The 17,247-nt window shown below is 35.3% G+C and overlaps 1 protein-coding gene across 2 annotated transcripts in view; it reads right to left on the minus strand.

Annotated features, from left to right (window-relative positions):
• LOC119703545 (neurabin-1-like) overlaps positions 1 to 17,247 on the minus strand; it is a 38,027-nt gene that overhangs the window by 5,666 nt on the left and 15,114 nt on the right. The window contains exons 7-16 of one of the 2 annotated variants that reach the window (XM_038143566.1): positions 16,099 to 16,152; positions 14,069 to 14,298; positions 12,317 to 12,413; positions 12,046 to 12,235; positions 11,079 to 11,230; positions 9,942 to 10,275; positions 7,569 to 7,653; positions 6,915 to 6,986; positions 6,226 to 6,421; positions 1,729 to 1,845 (exon numbers count right to left, since the gene is read on the minus strand). In XM_038143566.1, the coding sequence (XP_037999494.1) occupies positions 1,729 to 1,845; positions 6,226 to 6,421; positions 6,915 to 6,986; positions 7,569 to 7,653; positions 9,942 to 10,275; positions 11,079 to 11,230; positions 12,046 to 12,235; positions 12,317 to 12,413; positions 14,069 to 14,298; positions 16,099 to 16,152 (1,527 nt within the window). The remainder of the gene's footprint in view (positions 1 to 1,728; positions 1,846 to 6,225; positions 6,422 to 6,914; positions 6,987 to 7,568; positions 7,654 to 9,941; positions 10,276 to 11,078; positions 11,231 to 12,045; positions 12,236 to 12,316; positions 12,414 to 14,068; positions 14,299 to 16,098; positions 16,153 to 17,247) is intronic. The other variant, XM_038143568.1, reaches the window with a different exon arrangement.

Genomic DNA, 17,247 nt, shown 5'->3' on the forward strand with positions numbered 1-17,247 from the left:
ACTCGCTGGAAGGAGGGTGTAGCCAGGTGGGGCCTCTTCTCCCAGGCACCCAGTGACAAAAGGACATGGTCTTCAGCTAGCCCGGTAAGATTCAGGTTGAACATCAGGAAGACTTTCTTCACAGCAAGGGTGATTAAGCGTTGGAATGGACTGCCCAGGGAGGTGGTGGAGTCACTGTCCCTGGAGGTGTTCAAGGAAAGACTGAACATGGCACTCGGTGCCATGGTCTGGTTGACAAGGTGATGTCCAAGTCCAGTCACAGGCTGGACTTGATGATCTCGGAGGGCTTTTCCAACCTCATTGATTCTGTAATCTGAAATACCCTAAATTGCTGTAAGATTGATTACTTTTCTCTGATCTAGACTACAAACTTTAAAAAACTCCAAAGAACAGAACTATGTATTTTTCTCCACACATACTGCTTTCCAAATGAGGAAACAGAGTTTGTTCCTTGTTTTCCTCAGAGTAGACCTTTGATTCTCAATGTAATTACTGAAAAGATACAAATAGCTTTCATGTAATGCAAAACCAGGACGATGAGCAACATATGAAGTAGACAGAACATGGAACTCATCTGTAGCAAAAAGAGGCTTAGCTCGTCACTTGACACAAGGACAATTAGTCATAAACTGCTTTCATTTTAGTTTTAGAATCCAAAGTTTACTGAAAGTTTGTAATACTGATCAAAGAACAATATTCAAGAAGACATCTTTAATAAAGCCTTACAATATATGCTCCTTGAAAGTTTTAAACACATATTCCATTCATGAAGCATTCCATTCAAAAAACTGCAGGGAGTACTTTTAAAGATGATCGATTATTAACTAGAGTTCCTCTGCTTTTCATTAGATCTAAGACTATTATCTCAAAAAAAAAACCTGCAAAAACTTAACCCACTACTACAACCTGTAAACTAGTTATATGACTTTTCACACCAAAGATTTTTATGTCAGTGAATTTCTAATATTGCAAGACTGAGCTGACTTTCTACATATTACTGGGATATTATAAGATTTTCACTAATGACTGACTTAAGACAGCTAATAAAAATCCCATCACATTCAAGAACTACCAGTCTGGCAAGCCCTCTAATTCATTTTACATAAGATAACGATGTTCTGTTTTTAATGTTTTTAGTTTTTCTAAACTAAAGCATTTAATTTATTAAGATGTCCATCAGCCAAACACCAAAAGAGACAGTATCTCAGAATGCTACCAAAGTGTGGACTTTGGGTTTCAGCTGTAGCCAAAGAAATTAGTTCTCCAGGGGAATGAACACACTTTCAGGTGTCTAATTTCTACCTATATATCAGAACAACCATGTTCTGACTTTTTTTCCTTTTTTCTTTTGTTTTTATTGCTATGAAATTTTACCGTAAAACAAACCTGATGTGAAGGCGAGGTCAAAAATGTTGCAGTTTTCATTCACCCAGGAAGTTGCTTTAAATTAGTGGAACAGAACACCGTTACATTTAAAACTAAAAACTTTGAATTGATCAGTAAGTTCATTCCGATTTTTATGATATAAGTAGGATCAGAGCACACAGGCTGACCTGTCATCCACTAGTGCACGTCCTTAGCTCATTTAACAGTTTCTTTACAGTGCTCTTCAACATTCAAATATGGAACAGCCATCTAGTTTCACATTACACACATCTGTTTCTATTAAACATGCTGTAGTGTGAACAACAACATCAACAACACACATATACACACTTTGAAACTCACCTCATTTGAAGAGAAGGTTAAAGTGTGTGAACGACCTGACAGATTTGGTTCTGTCACTAACCCTGAAAGTTCACAACTTGGCTTGCTATGGTATGTATCATCTATGACAATTCTACTCTGCAAACAAGTGGAAATAATGTTTTATTAACTCACTTCTTGGAAAAGCAGGTCATTAGGTGACATTCTAGTAATTCCGATTTTTGGTTTAAAAAAAATAGGATGACTCAGTTACCTTTAGAACACGTATGAAATGTACTAACTATATCAAGCATGAACTTGTTTTTTGTTAAACTTCTGAATTCAGAAATGCAGTAACAGATTTAAAGCAATATCCCAAATAAGAGCAACTTGTGCACAGAATCGTTCATAACCTGAAATGGTGTTAGAATACACAAGGAAGTGCATCAGTTACTTTTTCAGCAGGCATACCACACTGCGAGAGAAGCAATTTAAAATGCATTTGTTGGACTTATCCATGATGAACTTTCATGAAACTGAAACTTCCACAAACACTATGAATGTGTTTCAGAAGGTAGCGTTCTGTTGATTCCCTCGATTTCCAACTCAGATTGTGACCTTGAGAATATTTTGCATTAGTCAGTGAAAAACAATTCTGCCAAAAACATGCCTCCTTTTACCTTTCTAAACATTTATGTCTCAGCACTACTCTTTACTGCCTACAAACAGTAAGCAATTATTTACCAGTCTTTTCTCTAATGTTCTCTAAGTCTCTAATCAATTAATTACACTTTGTAAGGATGCCTTACCACATCCCTATGTGCATAAATAATCTGAGATCCTAAATTAAGCTGATCTTAAGGATATTTTTCTTCAGTTAGCTTGTATAAGAGAACTACATTTTTGCAGTTACCTTCATTTAGCACTTCTGTACTTGTGTTCTGATTTCAATTTCACCCGAACTCTCAGTTTTCTGGATTATTCTATTTTTGTTTGGTAAGTGCACTCCGTTATACTCTAAATTATTGATACACATTTTCAGCCTGAAAAACACACCAAAGCTCAAGAAAGAAGCCACCACCACCACAACACAACAAACATAAAACCCCCACAACTTGAGTTTTCCTGCTACCTCTGTGTAGTACTTTTCTTGACTGAGAAATGGTCTTCTATTTACCATGTAATTATTTTATTAATTACATTAAATTTTAGGTCTTCTTCAGTCTTTTATATGTAAAAATTATTACCAGAAACAACTGAATACTTTTTCCATCAACTTATTCTCAAATTAACTTCAACCCAAACTGAAAATCTATTTAAGAGCTTTTCTTTTAGACATCCTCAGTTCATTCTTTCTACCTTTACAGAGAAAATCAAGAACAACTCAGACAAATGAAACTAAAAGATACAATAATAAAAACATAGCCAAAAGTAAAGCATCTGAGCACCAGCTGTAATGTTTTCTCCTCCCCCTGCTCCTAATCATTTTATAGGAGTAATTTCCTCTTAAGCATTTAGAGCTAGTTGCCAAGATTTTTGACTCTTGAATAGCACAGAATTTGGACAAAAGAGGTTTTATAGGTATGCTTCCTACCATTTAAGGTACTAGGATATATAGTTTATACCACACTGTTCTTCCTTGCACTGAAAATGAAAGACTGCATACATGCTTACAGAAGCTAAGTAGTATTCTGAAAAAACAATGAGTATAAACACTCCGTGTGTGTGCATTGTATCAGAGAATGGGCCAGATTTACATCAAGGGACTAATTTAAGAACTGTCTGCAAGCACACAGGATTTTAGTTCCTGTGTTTTCACAAGGATCAAGAAGATGACTCACTACTTTGTCAAACTCTAAGTTTAAAACTAACTTCAGAACCATCTTAAGAAAATAAAAACATTTCAAGTGTAGTAACTTTCAGAGGCAAATTTTTGCAAAACCAGAAACCAGATAATATGGAATGTAATTATATTCCTTGCATCATCAATGCTAAAACACAACTACAAAAATTATACACAATGCAAAGGACTCAGTTCCACAGAGATTTTTTACATGACAAAGTTCTTATTTTAAGATTTCTACTTTTATCTCCTGTTCAAGAAATGCTGTCACATGATTACATGGGATACTAAAAACATAAAAGGAATAAATGCTATTGCTGAATTTATGATATATTGCTTTATTTATAAATTTTGAGTTAATTTCAACAAAAAGGGAGTCTTCTTCCCTTGAATTCTGGGAAGATGAATTTGTCCCTTGCTTTTATATTGTTTTAGTAACAAGACTCACTTCTGAGCAGTCAAGCACATTTCTTTTTTAGTTTTAATGTCTTTTCACAGCAAAAAAAGCCAAAGCCTTGTTACTGTACATATGTAATTATCAACCCGAAGTTCAGACCTACAACAATTAGTCATTCATTTGAAGCAGCAACCACTGTCACATTACCATGTTTACAAAAGACCCCAAACATTGCAAAGTGAAACCAGCCTGACTTTGGAGAGGAAAAGTATGATTTTATGATTAATGAATGTATGAGAATCTGTTCTTCAATGGGATCAGCTTTCTATCACTTTAGAAAGCAGGAATATAGCTGGAGACTCGCATAATCTTCCAGCTGCTGGTTTGCAACTGGAACTATGGAAGAGAGCAGCAAACAACAATTACATACTGGAGCATGAGAAGGAAACAAAAAGCGCCAAACCAGCGGGCAAGAAACCAGCTGGAAGGTTGACACAGTAATCATCTTGGGAAGTATAGTCCAGTAAGAAGAAAAGAAGAAAATACTATTACTTCAGAACAATGTAGAGAGGAAGAGAGCACTCAATCTGGTCACATCTGTAACTTTTTGATTGCCAAAAGATTGTGTATATGGTAGGTATATGAAAACTTTAAGAGCTGCTCAAGCACATTATGGGTGCTTATAGTAGAAATGCAGTAGTGGGACTTTTACTATGCTTATAAAACTTATTCAAATCAGATAGAAAGGAGCAATGAAGAGGGGACATGCATGTTCCTCTGAATCAATGATTTTGAAAGACAAACCCACTGATTGCTTATCTATACAGGAAACAACTCTTCTTAGCTTTGCTACAGCCTATTAGGAGACCAACTACAGCTTATTAAGAGACCAGCCTATTAAGAGACCAACCATGCCTTCCCACTTAATCAAAAATTGTATCCAAGAATATGCATCTACCTTCCAAATTCTTGGGTTATTTACAGAAACATCTTTTGGCCACTGCAGGCTCCAAGAGAAGCAACCAGTGAAGGAGCTGTAAATAGGCAAGACTGATGCACACTGGGCAGCATTTTGTGTAGTACCGTTCCACTTCAGAGGTTAAAAAATTCCTACTCTTATTAAGTTCCTGTATTATAATAAGGATTGCATGGTTCTAAAAACACTTTCTGTACTTTAAAAAAATTATGTAGATAATTATGCAGACAATTATGTAGAAAATTATGCAGACAATTTACTACTATCACAGGGACTGTAGATTTACACTAGTGAAACAAAGTATTTAAATAAAGGTATTACAACAGCATTTTAGTGCAATCACCATCTGGAAACATGGAAAGCAAACTTGTTATCTGCAATCTCTGCAAAATATCAGTGACTTCATGGACTACAACCTGGCAAGTTTCTCTTCCATATATACAACTCATTTCTTTCTAACAGCACAGAAGAAAACCAAAACATGAAAGGGTATTTTAGCCATCCAAAGCGAAGAAAAAGTCTGAAATTCAAGAATACACCCCCTTACTCAAAGAACTGTAATTTGACAAAATCCAAAGGAAACGAGAATACACTCAGTAAAATTGCTGGGAACAGTGTTAAATTGAAAAAGGTTTTACCAAATATTCAGACAGCACACACATTACACCTTCTAGTTTCTAAAGCTGTTTCTTTCAAATAGTTTAACCTGTTAAGATGGTAACTATAGTTATAGACTGAACTGTGTAGCCTCACTCTCAAGATCTGGTTAAAAGGCTCCAAATTATTAGATTATTAGCTACTCAGAAGCCCGGAAGAAAGTGTTCTGTAGATGTGTTTCTTGGCTTTTAATACTATATTTGTTAATGAAAAGTAGGATACGATCTTCCTCCACCTGTCTGGTACTCCAACCCTACATTCCAGTACAGGAAGAACTGACTGGCCAACTGTTTGGACAGCTGACCTCTATTTATGCACAATTCCTCCATGAACTAGTCTGGAAAACAGATTAGACCTTTAAAATTATGCTTTCCTGAAACCAGCTTTACTTTTAGCATTACCAACCAGTGAAAAAGCATACCCTGTATTCTTCCCTAGATGCTACTTCAGCCTGAATAGCCTCTACTGATGCTTCAACTGAAGGAGGGAACAGGAACACTCACACAATTCCTGCTTGTAAGAGCTGTAGTATCTCAAACTTCTCCAGCAATGTTTGTAAGGGGTGATGTGATAAAGTCATTAGGCTTCCACACACTAACCACGGATATTTTTACTTCATCAAAATGCAACACTTAAACATTCAAAGCACAAACTAGTCATCTTTACCTTGCTTCTGTTCTTGTCTTGACCATGCTCACAACCATCCTGCCCACTCTGAGTAACCTGCAGACTGCCACTTGAAACCTGGGGCTCTTTGTGGCTGTCTCCAAACCAAGAAAAAGGCATGCAAGTAGGAACAGGGGAATCTGAATCTGATGCAGATAGATTGTTGCCAGAGTCATCCAAAAGTTCTCGGGAACCTCTGAGATAAACAGATGAAATTATGTTTAAATAACAACAGCAAAAAGCCGCATCCCACCCCTCAAATACATAACCACCCCGATAAAAACAAGAACAAATGCAAAACACACCACTTATTTTTAGCAGTTTCACAGCACAATTGATAATTGAAATGAAAACTGATATTTGCCTTTAAATAGCCATACAAAATAATGAGTTCTATAACAACACAAATTTTTGCAGTATTTCACACAATTTAATTATTTTCAAGTAATTGCTAACTTAATTTACTCAACATTCATCTTCCTAAGTAAAATACAGTTTTAAGGTTGTCTCCTCTACTCTCTTCTATGAGATTAGAAGCTTGTCTCTTTATCATTAAATCTTCACAGAATTTTGCCACTGTTATACAAGAATGTACTTTAAGATCAAACATTAATGACAGTTTTAAAGAAGTCCTTAGGTTACAAATTTTAGGAATGCAGCATATACGTACAAACTAACAAAAGAACTACCTGCTATCCAGAGAACCTCTTAGATTTTCTTTTTCTTGCTTCTTACCCTTGCCCCCAGATTTCCGCAATCCACTGAAGTGAAAAAACACAAATTTCATAAAGCACTTACATTTACATTTCTTTAAATCAGCAAGTTAGTTTTCATATTGACTTCAAGAGTTACAAAAAACCACATTTCTATTGTTACACAAAGCATAATTTTGCAGACTATGCATGCAGTTAAAAAAGTTCTGGCACTCACATTCTATTTAAGAATCATGAGAGTACCCTTTCAAAAGCCACAGATAACCAAAATAAATATAGAAAATGCCTAAAGAAGCCTAGCATATAGTGGATACAACCAGGAGGAAAACCACACTTTTATTGCTACAGTAATGCTCCTAAGCAATGCACAGCAACTTGAGCAAAGTCACTAACTACATTATCAGTGCATGGAATCAGCTAATTTTTATGCTATACACTGTGATGCATTTAGTGCAGTAGCAGTCTAAGTCTTTATTTTTAGCTGGCTTCAACAAGCTTTACCCCATCTTCAAAGGTGTTATGAAGCAGCATTACGAGACTCCTCATCATTGTTTTATTTAGAGAACATAATATTCTCAAAAATAACACAGAACAACACTTATTTCCAAAGGAACACATGTGAAATCTCACCCAAAATCTGGAAATCTCCTTTTGGACTTCCCTGATGGAATTCCTTCATTTGTTTCTGCTGTCCTGTCTTCATTTTTCCTTTCTTCTGTTTTCACAGAGAGGTGAAAAATAAAAATGTTGTTGTAAAAATACCTGCAATTTTCAGCTACTAATGATGAAGCTTGTAAGTCAGATACTAAGACCTGGGTGACAGTGCTAAAACTCCTATTCCTGCACACAGATAATAACTGAAAATACTACGGTCATATCAGCCAGCCTAAGTTATTTTCTGTGGCATCTTCCCATCATTCTGTCTGTACCAGCCATTGAAAAACTGCAACATAATAGTTGCTGATAACTACTCAAAAATATTCCATTTGATAAAGAGTAATTCTATACTGTCTACAGAAAGGTAAAAATTACCACAGTATTTTGCTCTAATGAATTAAAAAAAAAAAGTTAGTTTATGACAGGTTTAGAAAAAAGTATCTCTTTCTTTTGTAAAAAATCAACTTCAAACCATACAACCACATAATCAGCATATGATATAGCATTTAGTATTTATTAATCTTGAAGTACTACAGATGCTCCTTTAGTATTATTTTTGGTTCAGTAGCTAGTCCAGGCCAGCTGCTGCAAACATGGGCTACATACACAAGCTGCCAGCTCCAGAAGGTGTGCCTAACCAACATGATGATCAGCACCTGGAGAGCAGACAGCTCCTGACAAGCTCAGTTCACTGCAAATGGCACACAAACTGTGACTATTCTGAAGAAAAAGCTGGGACTTTGAAGCTCCTCCAAGGCTCTTATTTTCAAAACTGGAATACAACCTCTTAGGACCCTTTTTTTTTTGCCAAAGGAAGCATGTTGAATATCAACTTCTCAATTATTATGCAAAATTAAGTGACAAGAACCAAACAACCTCTTCTTATTGGACTGTGACAGATTCCTGCAAGGCCTAAATGTACTTACTTTTAAATTCTCAGGCTACTAGATTTTTATAAAATAATTGAAATACATTTTGTGTTGCAAATCAGGTGTTTCCTAACTTATCTACCTGTGAAAGAGACGAAGTTCACATTTTGAGAAGCAAAGTAAATTTTAAGCTCTACCTTCGAAACAACTCCTGACATGATATATACAGACTCCTTCAAGGACCACAAAAACCAAAAATCCCGTTCAGTACACAAAACTGAGGTCAACTACCCATCACTCCATCAGCAAATAACCATTATACATCTCAGGAAGGATTACCTTAATGCTTACATACCCAACAGTCAGGATAGTCAAGAGTTTCCCCCTTTTTTTTGCATATCTAATCAGTAATTTCTGATGAACATTAGAACTTTAGCTAATTAGTTAAGCACTCTTTCTAAATATATAACATCCAATAAATTATAACTACAATTAAACTGCTTCTTTTTCCTATCAACTTGAATACCATACCAGAAGAATTACTTTTAATACTGACAGTTGTTTCCACCTCTATTTCCAGAGGCAGTATTTTAAGGAAAGAGGTAATTTCTTAAACACGGCACAGTAGGTTATAATACAGACTGATACATGAATGGATGAAAAGGTAATAGAAAGGGTTAATTCAATAAAATATTAGGCAAACATTTAAATACAGTTAGAAAGCAACAATCTAGCAAAAACAGCATTTAGTGTCATTTTGTTCACAAAGAGCAAGCTTTCAATACCAATCCTCATGTACTGCATTAAGTAGCAATTCCATGGCCAATTTACAAAAAAAAGTTTACAATGCTTCTGCCATCACAAAAAAATGGGTAAAAAAGAAAGCAAAATCACAGATGTATTAGGTATGAGTCTTAATAAGTGGGGTTTGTTTTAGACTATTTTTGTTTGAGTCTTTAAAGACACATACAAAATAAGGACAATATAAAACAAATCCTGTTTCAGGGTATTAAAAAAATTGGTTTTGTCTGAGCTGTAGGGCAAAGACTGTCTGTCTTTATACATTTGTACTAGCTGATTACAGAAAATATCAAACATTTAAAAGATTATATTAGATCCTTTTTTCAATTATTCATATTAAAAATGCCAACTATTCCTATCAAATAATGACTAGTAGTGACTAGGCTGATTATAATACCTTTAACCTTCTTCTAGCGACAAATATCCTAAGAGGGCATGATGAGTAATGCGGTAATTCCCACAATTCTCATTAAACACTGCATAATGTCTGGAAGCACAAAGCCAACAATGAATTTTTCTGGGAATCAGGAAATCCATCAGACTTACTCTCCAACACATTGCCACTTATGAGGCTAGTGTTTTGCAAAAACGTATTAGGACCTTTACTGATTACATCTAAAATTTGTAAAACTTCAATCCTGAACAACTAAAATAATAATAAACCCATAAGTCTTACCCTTGGCTTCTTTCCCTTTCCCTTTTGCTTCTCTTTGCTTAACATTCTTGAGATACCCTTGAGGAGAATTTGGAGTCATCCCTTCAGGAGGAGGTGAACGAGCGGTGGTTGTGCTATTTTCATTGTTTGGTTTGTGCACTGGAGAAGAGTGTGTGGAAGCAGAAGGACTTGACTCTAGAGGACTTTCTGTGCTTTCTCTTTTCTCAGGCTTTTCACTCTTTCGATCTGTGCCATCCAAGCATGGGAGAGGTAATTTTTCACCTGTTTCTAAGGTCTTAGTTAGGTACATAGTGGAAGATTCTCTATTGAGAACGTGGTCTTCTGAATCTTCATCCTTCAATAAATTTGAAAATTATTTTTTGATAAACATGACATATACTCACTTATTGTCTGTTCTTTTACAGCGGTGGAAGAATGTGCTAAGCAAATTTCCTCAGTTCAGGAAATTTTCTGAACTTACATACTTGTGGATACCATCTGAATCACATGAATCTGATTTTAGAGGCTGTTACTCACCTCTATACACATCTTTCTGCACATCCCAAGTAAACTTTTTCTAGCCAAATCAGAAATGCTCTGGTACACGTTAGCCGTTCCAATTCAATGCAGCCAGTTTTCAGTCTCACTGAATTAGTTCAGTGTCCTCCTTCTATGAGAGGCTCTTTCATATATTGACTATCTATACCTCAATTCTTCAGTTGTCTTCCAGAAACATGAGAACATTTTACTGGCACACTTCTTGTGAACTCAAGTAGTGACTTATGGAATAATGAACCATTTCAGAACTCTTTAGTTTTGCAAGAAATTTGGTAACTAACTTGTTCCAGATGAAGGCATAACAAGATAAATTAGTACATTTCACAACATATCACTGTATCAGAATCTTTCAGCAAGCAGAAGTAGCACAGAACAAACTCACATAGTTCTTTGCTAACTTCAAATTAACTGTGACACAAAAACATGCCAAAGTTCCCGTGTATGTCATGAACCCTAAAAGGTTTTTTCATTTGATGCAGCATAAAACTAGGATGCTTTGGCACAGCCTGAATGAAGCATGGAGAACACTTACAATTGCAAATACATATAAAACTCAACACATGGTCAGTGTCCAGAGCACACGATCATCAGTGTCAGTACCTGCAGATTTACAGTCTGTTGTCCACCCCCAAGAGATTCTTTCAGCTTTGATCGAGAAGGTGGCTGGCGTTTTACTTTCAAAGCAAGCTGAGCTTTTGCTTTGTGGGCACTGGTGTCTAATCTGGGAGTATCCCCAACAAAAGCATCAAAATCTGCAACAAAAACATACTTTTCAAAAAAGCAAACAAAAACCCCAGTAAAAACTGGTAGGCAAGTTCACCAACCCACTGTCCAGAAAAATATTCAGAATCTAGGTCAGAATTATTGTCCCTATTAACCATTACTGTATGAAAATACTTTTTATATTATACTGCACTATTTTACACATTGCAATAGCAATTTCTATTTAATTTGAAATATACTTTTACCCAACTTCTTTAATTAAAAAATAATAAAATCCAACAGAATATAATTCTTATGGATTGAAAACTGAATTCTGTTCTCAAATAGATGAAAATTTGTGCCCCAGATGTGCTTTCCTAACATCATTCTTTAGAATAGAAACTCTTTACAAAGTAAGAATTTACAAAATATTTTTAAAATTTCATTCTCATTTGAACCTCCATCTGATATTTCATAACATTCTGTGCATAAAATTACAAGACAAAAAAAGCAGAGCAAGTTTACTGTAAATTACTGCTTGAAATAAATAGGATTTTAACTGACATATCTCAGTGTTTTAGTCCCACTAGTAGTTTCCCTAACAGAGAATCTGAAGAACAGTTAAAATAGTTTTCTCTCCATCCATCTCCTCTTTCCCACAACACTTAAGGCATACATTACAACTATACTGAAAATGCTGGGGGAACCTAAACTCAAGTATCCACACTGACTCAGCTAAAACATGTACCCAGTTAGTAGGAAACAGCAAACACTTCACTTCTCTTAACAACAAAAAAACCACTATACATATAACTCCTCCTAATTTTCCTTAAGTGCAAATAAAAAAATACTACAATCTACTTACCCGAAATCAGCATATCTAAAGAATTTATTCTTTCTTCTATTGATTTGGTTTCTTTTTCATTGTCTTCTTTTATCTTTGACTGTTCATTAGATTGGTCTGGACTTTGACAGCCATCTTCCAATGAACTGCCACCTTCAAACACATAAGGCATTTTCTCATATGCTTTCAACTTATTTTCAAGCTCTGAAATCTGCAAAAAATTAAAATTCAGAAGTGAGATACAAGTCTCCAAGAATTCAGAAGTTTATTTCAAAATATAATACTGCTTTACTTTTTCCTGATATATTTTCAGTTGTTCTGCATATTTCTGGTCTCTCTCTTCAAGTAGCTTTGAATGATCTTCTTCTTTCTTCATAAATTCTATTTCTCTGGTGAAAGAAATATATACACGTCTATGAAGTAGTAATATACAGAAATGTAGAAATATAGAAATATGCACAACTGCATTTACTAAAAAGCATTCCATTAGTGAATGGTGACAAAAATCAGTCTGCAAGGTATAACTGATTCATTAATCTTATAATGTCATAAAATGACATATTTATTTGTATGCTTCTACTGTCTTCAAAAGAAAATACAGATGACTGTGACTTACTCTGGACAGAAAAAGGATGCATGGCAACACTTTTTCTGCAAAGTTACAATCTTCTCTCATTTTAAAAGTGGCAAGTTGCATGTGCAATTAAGCCTGAAATACATGCACGAATCCAATCATTACATCTTATTCTCTTCCACACAGATACATGCACACACAGTATATTTTCCTTCCGAAAGCTATGGCAAAATTCTTTGTTGGAAATTAAACTGCATTTCAAGTTGCTACTTGGTTCATCCTACAGCAATTGCAATGGCTGAGTTTTACAAAAAAGAAACAATGACTACAAGAAGGAAACAAAAATAAAAGCTGTTTTTGCCTGCATCATATGGAATGGCATACAAAACCAGAAAATAAGCATAAAACATCTACAACAGATGCAAAAGCTTCAGGGACAATCAAGTGAGTAATGGGAATCAGCTAAGCAGCGAGGGAATGGAAAGAAGCATATTAGCAGTCATCTTCACGTACTTTTGAACTTCCACGTGGATAAGCTTGGGAGGAGAGGGGAAAGGAGACCTTTAAAAAGCTCACCAAACAGCACAAAAACGTACTGTGAAAAGTAACATTTCTGGATGTGGACTACACAGCAAAACATCATAATAAATTGCCTTTAAAAGTAAGTAGCAAGTGGAGAAATTGGGAACGAGAGTATTATACTCTTACAGCAACGACCAAAGCAACAGCTGTGTTCTGTATTATCAGGACAAATATCTACAAATATTTTGCAATTACCTCCTCTTTAGCTAAGAGGGAAGATCATAGAACAATTAGACACTACCACATAACAGTACTTGAGTCCCCCACAGGTGTATCTAATAAACAATAGTATTTCTTCTACTAAAAAAATCCAGATCCTTTAACAGATTGAAAATACTGTTTTCGTGCTGCCATTTTAGTGGGCTAGATACATATCCCCAAACTTTCAATTTCTCTCAAAATTCTTTTTACTCCTCCTACAAGATACAACTAACTCAGACTAAATCATATGTATCTGGCTATTATGAAATATCCTTTGATGCCTACTCTGTCTGGAACATAAAATCAGCCAAGCTGAGGGTTTTTCACAAAGAGCAAAAGGTATTGCCTAACACCTCTTATCAAATTTCAAGTAGTCCTTCCAAAAAAGTATAGATGCATTACAGCTTTTAAACTGTTTTTAAAAAGTTGTCATTGAAATATTGAAGAATTTTTCTTTAGCTATAAATCAAAATCAGCAGCAAGATTTTCAAAGAACCTTTCCAGAAGTTGGTGATGTAAGGTATGGAATAATTCAGCATTTGTAGCCCACTTCTTCCCTGCACTCTAGTAAATGAAAAGGAAGTATGTTAAGCAAATCCTATTCCCCTAGGTATTGATGACAGCTTTCCCCAAGTTGCACAAAACATACAAGCAATAAATAGAGACCTGCTATTTTGGGGTACTTACTTTTGTTGGTAGTCTTTAAGCAATTTCTTGGCCTTGTTGTATTTCTTTTCAAGGGCATCACATTGTTCTTGAGTCTCTTTAAGACGCTCATTTACTGTTTTGCATAAATTTTGTGCCTCTAACCAGTAGGTCTCTAACTTTTTAATTTTCTCTTTGCTTTCATCCAAGTTTTGCTGTAGCTGGGCTCGATTAAATTTCCATTCATTTTTTTCTGCTTCAACAACTTTTAACTGAAAATATTAATAATTAATTAATCTAAACTAAAAGATGAAATAAAAACCAGTTGATGATACATGTTTAAGTAGAGAATAGCTAATAATAATTACATACTTACGAGTAATATGAAAACAGGAGACAACTTTTAAAGTAATCACATCAACTCTTCCAACCCTTGCTAATCTAACCAAGTTTAGAACTGAAACCCAAGAGTCTTTTACTGCTTCCTCACTAGTATTGCATCTTTCTAGACAGATTAAATGACCAAGACCTGTATTATTAGCTTATATTGTTCAAGATATCACCAGATCTTAATATCTCTGGAGAGGCCTACTTTGAATACCTTCAAAGGCAACTGCAGATAAAGAATCTTAACCTGTATAAGACAAGCTCCCTGTCCCACTACATTGTTACTGACAGCTTTTTGAATAAAGATAACGTGACCAGTTGATCTTCCCTGGTAACTTCATACGACACTGATCTTCTAAATCAGTGATGGCACATGCAGGGTTTTCTTTTCTTGAGCTAGTGTACAAAACCACCAAATATTCCCTCAGTAAAGGAAAGGGATGCCACCCCTTCAGCTTGAGAGCAGCCACATTACACACAGGAATGTTAACATGTGAAGCTCTCCAGGCCTTGGAGGAGTGAACAAGCAAGATACAGCTTAGCTTGTCCATGCCTCCTTCTTTGGGGACACCACTTCCACGGAGGAAATAAATCACTGCTTTTGAAGCCAGTTAAGATCACCTGCCAATGGACGAAGGATGTTGAAAGCACCAAGAATTTCTTGAATTTAAAAATGGGGTTTTAAGTTGTACTAACACCAACATTTTTAACAGCTTTTGTGCAATCCAGTTGGGCTGCATACCAAGAATACTAGAAAGAGGAGGAGCACTGTCAGAAATCAAAAAGGGAACTGTCATAAGTAGCTTTGTCTGCCTTGCTTCAACAATTGCAGAGCGCATGAAATACCCCAATAGATACTGCTACTGAGAATTATTGCAACTACTATGCAATATGCAACTACTATGCCCTCTTCACTTGCTACCTGTTCCCAGCAGGAAACAGGTAGCTGCAACTATGTGCTGCAACTTGTCCTAGGATATGCATTTCTGAGCAAGGCAACACAGAAGGGCAATGGAATAAAAGAAGTTGCTTGCTCACACACAGTATTTTCAGAAAAAGGCCATGTATAAATCTGCATCAGTGGAAATAGCAGCAAAAAAGAACAAGAAACACTTTCTCAGAATAAGCAGAGGCACTGAACCAATCTTCAGCCAAAACAAAACTACTGGAAAAAACTCTCTGCCCAGATCAGGTCAGAAATTTGAGGAGGGAAAGAGGATAACAGAAATAACTTTCTGGTAACAGAAAGACAGTCACAAACCATTGTCTGGCCAAACCTATTCTCAAATAAGACAAGCTCAATCCACTGATGTTCTCATATTTGTTTATGAGCTGTTTCATACAGCTCTCCACAGTATTCAGCTACTCTAAGCAGTAATACTCAACATACCAACAAAGTGGAGACTTGGAGGTTTTTTTAGTTGTTTTATGTGACTTTTGGGGCTTTATTTGTTCAGTTGATTTCTTTTTTTTACTTTGTTTTTAATTTGAGCATAGCTCTTCAGCTTAGAAATGTCTGTCTAGCATAAAGTAGAACGTGCCTGAGGCATAAACTGATTGCTGCCTTTTGCATTCAGCCTATTCCTGGTAAAATCAGTAGCTACAAAAACAAAATTAAAAAAAAAACCCAAAATAAGCAACTCAACAAAAAACCCTACCAATAATTATATTCTTTGAAAACTTACTTTCTCCTTCAGTTGATTCACTTCAGCTATTGTTACTGCATGTTTTAATTGCAGCTGGAACAGATGAAAAAAACTGTATGAGCACACACAAAATTACATTTGAAAATGTTAGTTTTAAGTATTTCTCCATGATTCCCCTTTTCTCCAAACCATTAGAGTGGTATAAAGTCAACGTAATTATTTGTCAATAACAGGAGAAGTCATCATGAGCTTTTATTTAAAAAAAAAATTAAAATTACTCAAAAATTTTAAACTTACTTTAAAACTTCAAACAAGTTCCCCAGTACATAACCACCCTAAAAATCTCTCATTGTTGTCTATACATTAAGGTGAAAATATTACAATAAGGTTTCAATGTGCCAGGGTAATGAAAAGGCAACAATGCACTTAATATGACAACTGAGACATAGAATAAAGGAAAAACTTAATAGTACTAAATATTTTTAAAATCAGCACTTAAAAATAAATGTGTTTGCTTTATTTAAAAATAATTCATGTATTTTTACACCACAAATCTTTATAGGATTATTAGAAATCAGAAAGACTGCACTTAAGCCAAATGTAAAGATTTTTTTTTACAAGTATTAATTGTTCCTTGTATCTCTCTTTCCATCTGTAACCCTGCAGGGATTTTCTTTTTGTCAAGGCACATTGCACCAATCTCAAATTAAAACTGGTGAATCCATGACTATTCTTCATTTAGATTATGTTAGTAACAGCACAGTAATGATTCTACATGAGATTATATTGTATCCCAAGTAAATACAGCACTTAAGAAGCTTCAGCTTGCTGCAATGCTTCCAAACCTAGAAAAATTGTGAATGTTCTCTAGAGATCAGCAGCCTGCAATTTCTACTTCCTCAATGACATTGGCAACGTTATCAAGAGAACAAACTTAGGAGATCTGCAAAATAACAATCCAATACCAACACAAAAATAAGCTGATGTAGCAGCAAATAGCACCTGATAAACAGTTTCTTTGCAGAATATTTTTCTCCTCCCAGAGTGAAAATGACAGGCACTTAAATCTACCAGAGAAGCCTGGACTCCTAAATATTAAAGTCTGTACCATTTAAGTCCCTGACTAAATCCCACAGCCCTGAATAAAGCAAATATGCTCCTTTATAAAAACCCTGGGAAAACAGAACC

The sequence above is a fragment of the Motacilla alba genome, chromosome 7, assembly GCF_015832195.1.
Source record: "Motacilla alba alba isolate MOTALB_02 chromosome 7, Motacilla_alba_V1.0_pri, whole genome shotgun sequence".
Classification (NCBI taxonomy): Eukaryota; Metazoa; Chordata; class Aves; order Passeriformes; family Motacillidae; genus Motacilla; species Motacilla alba.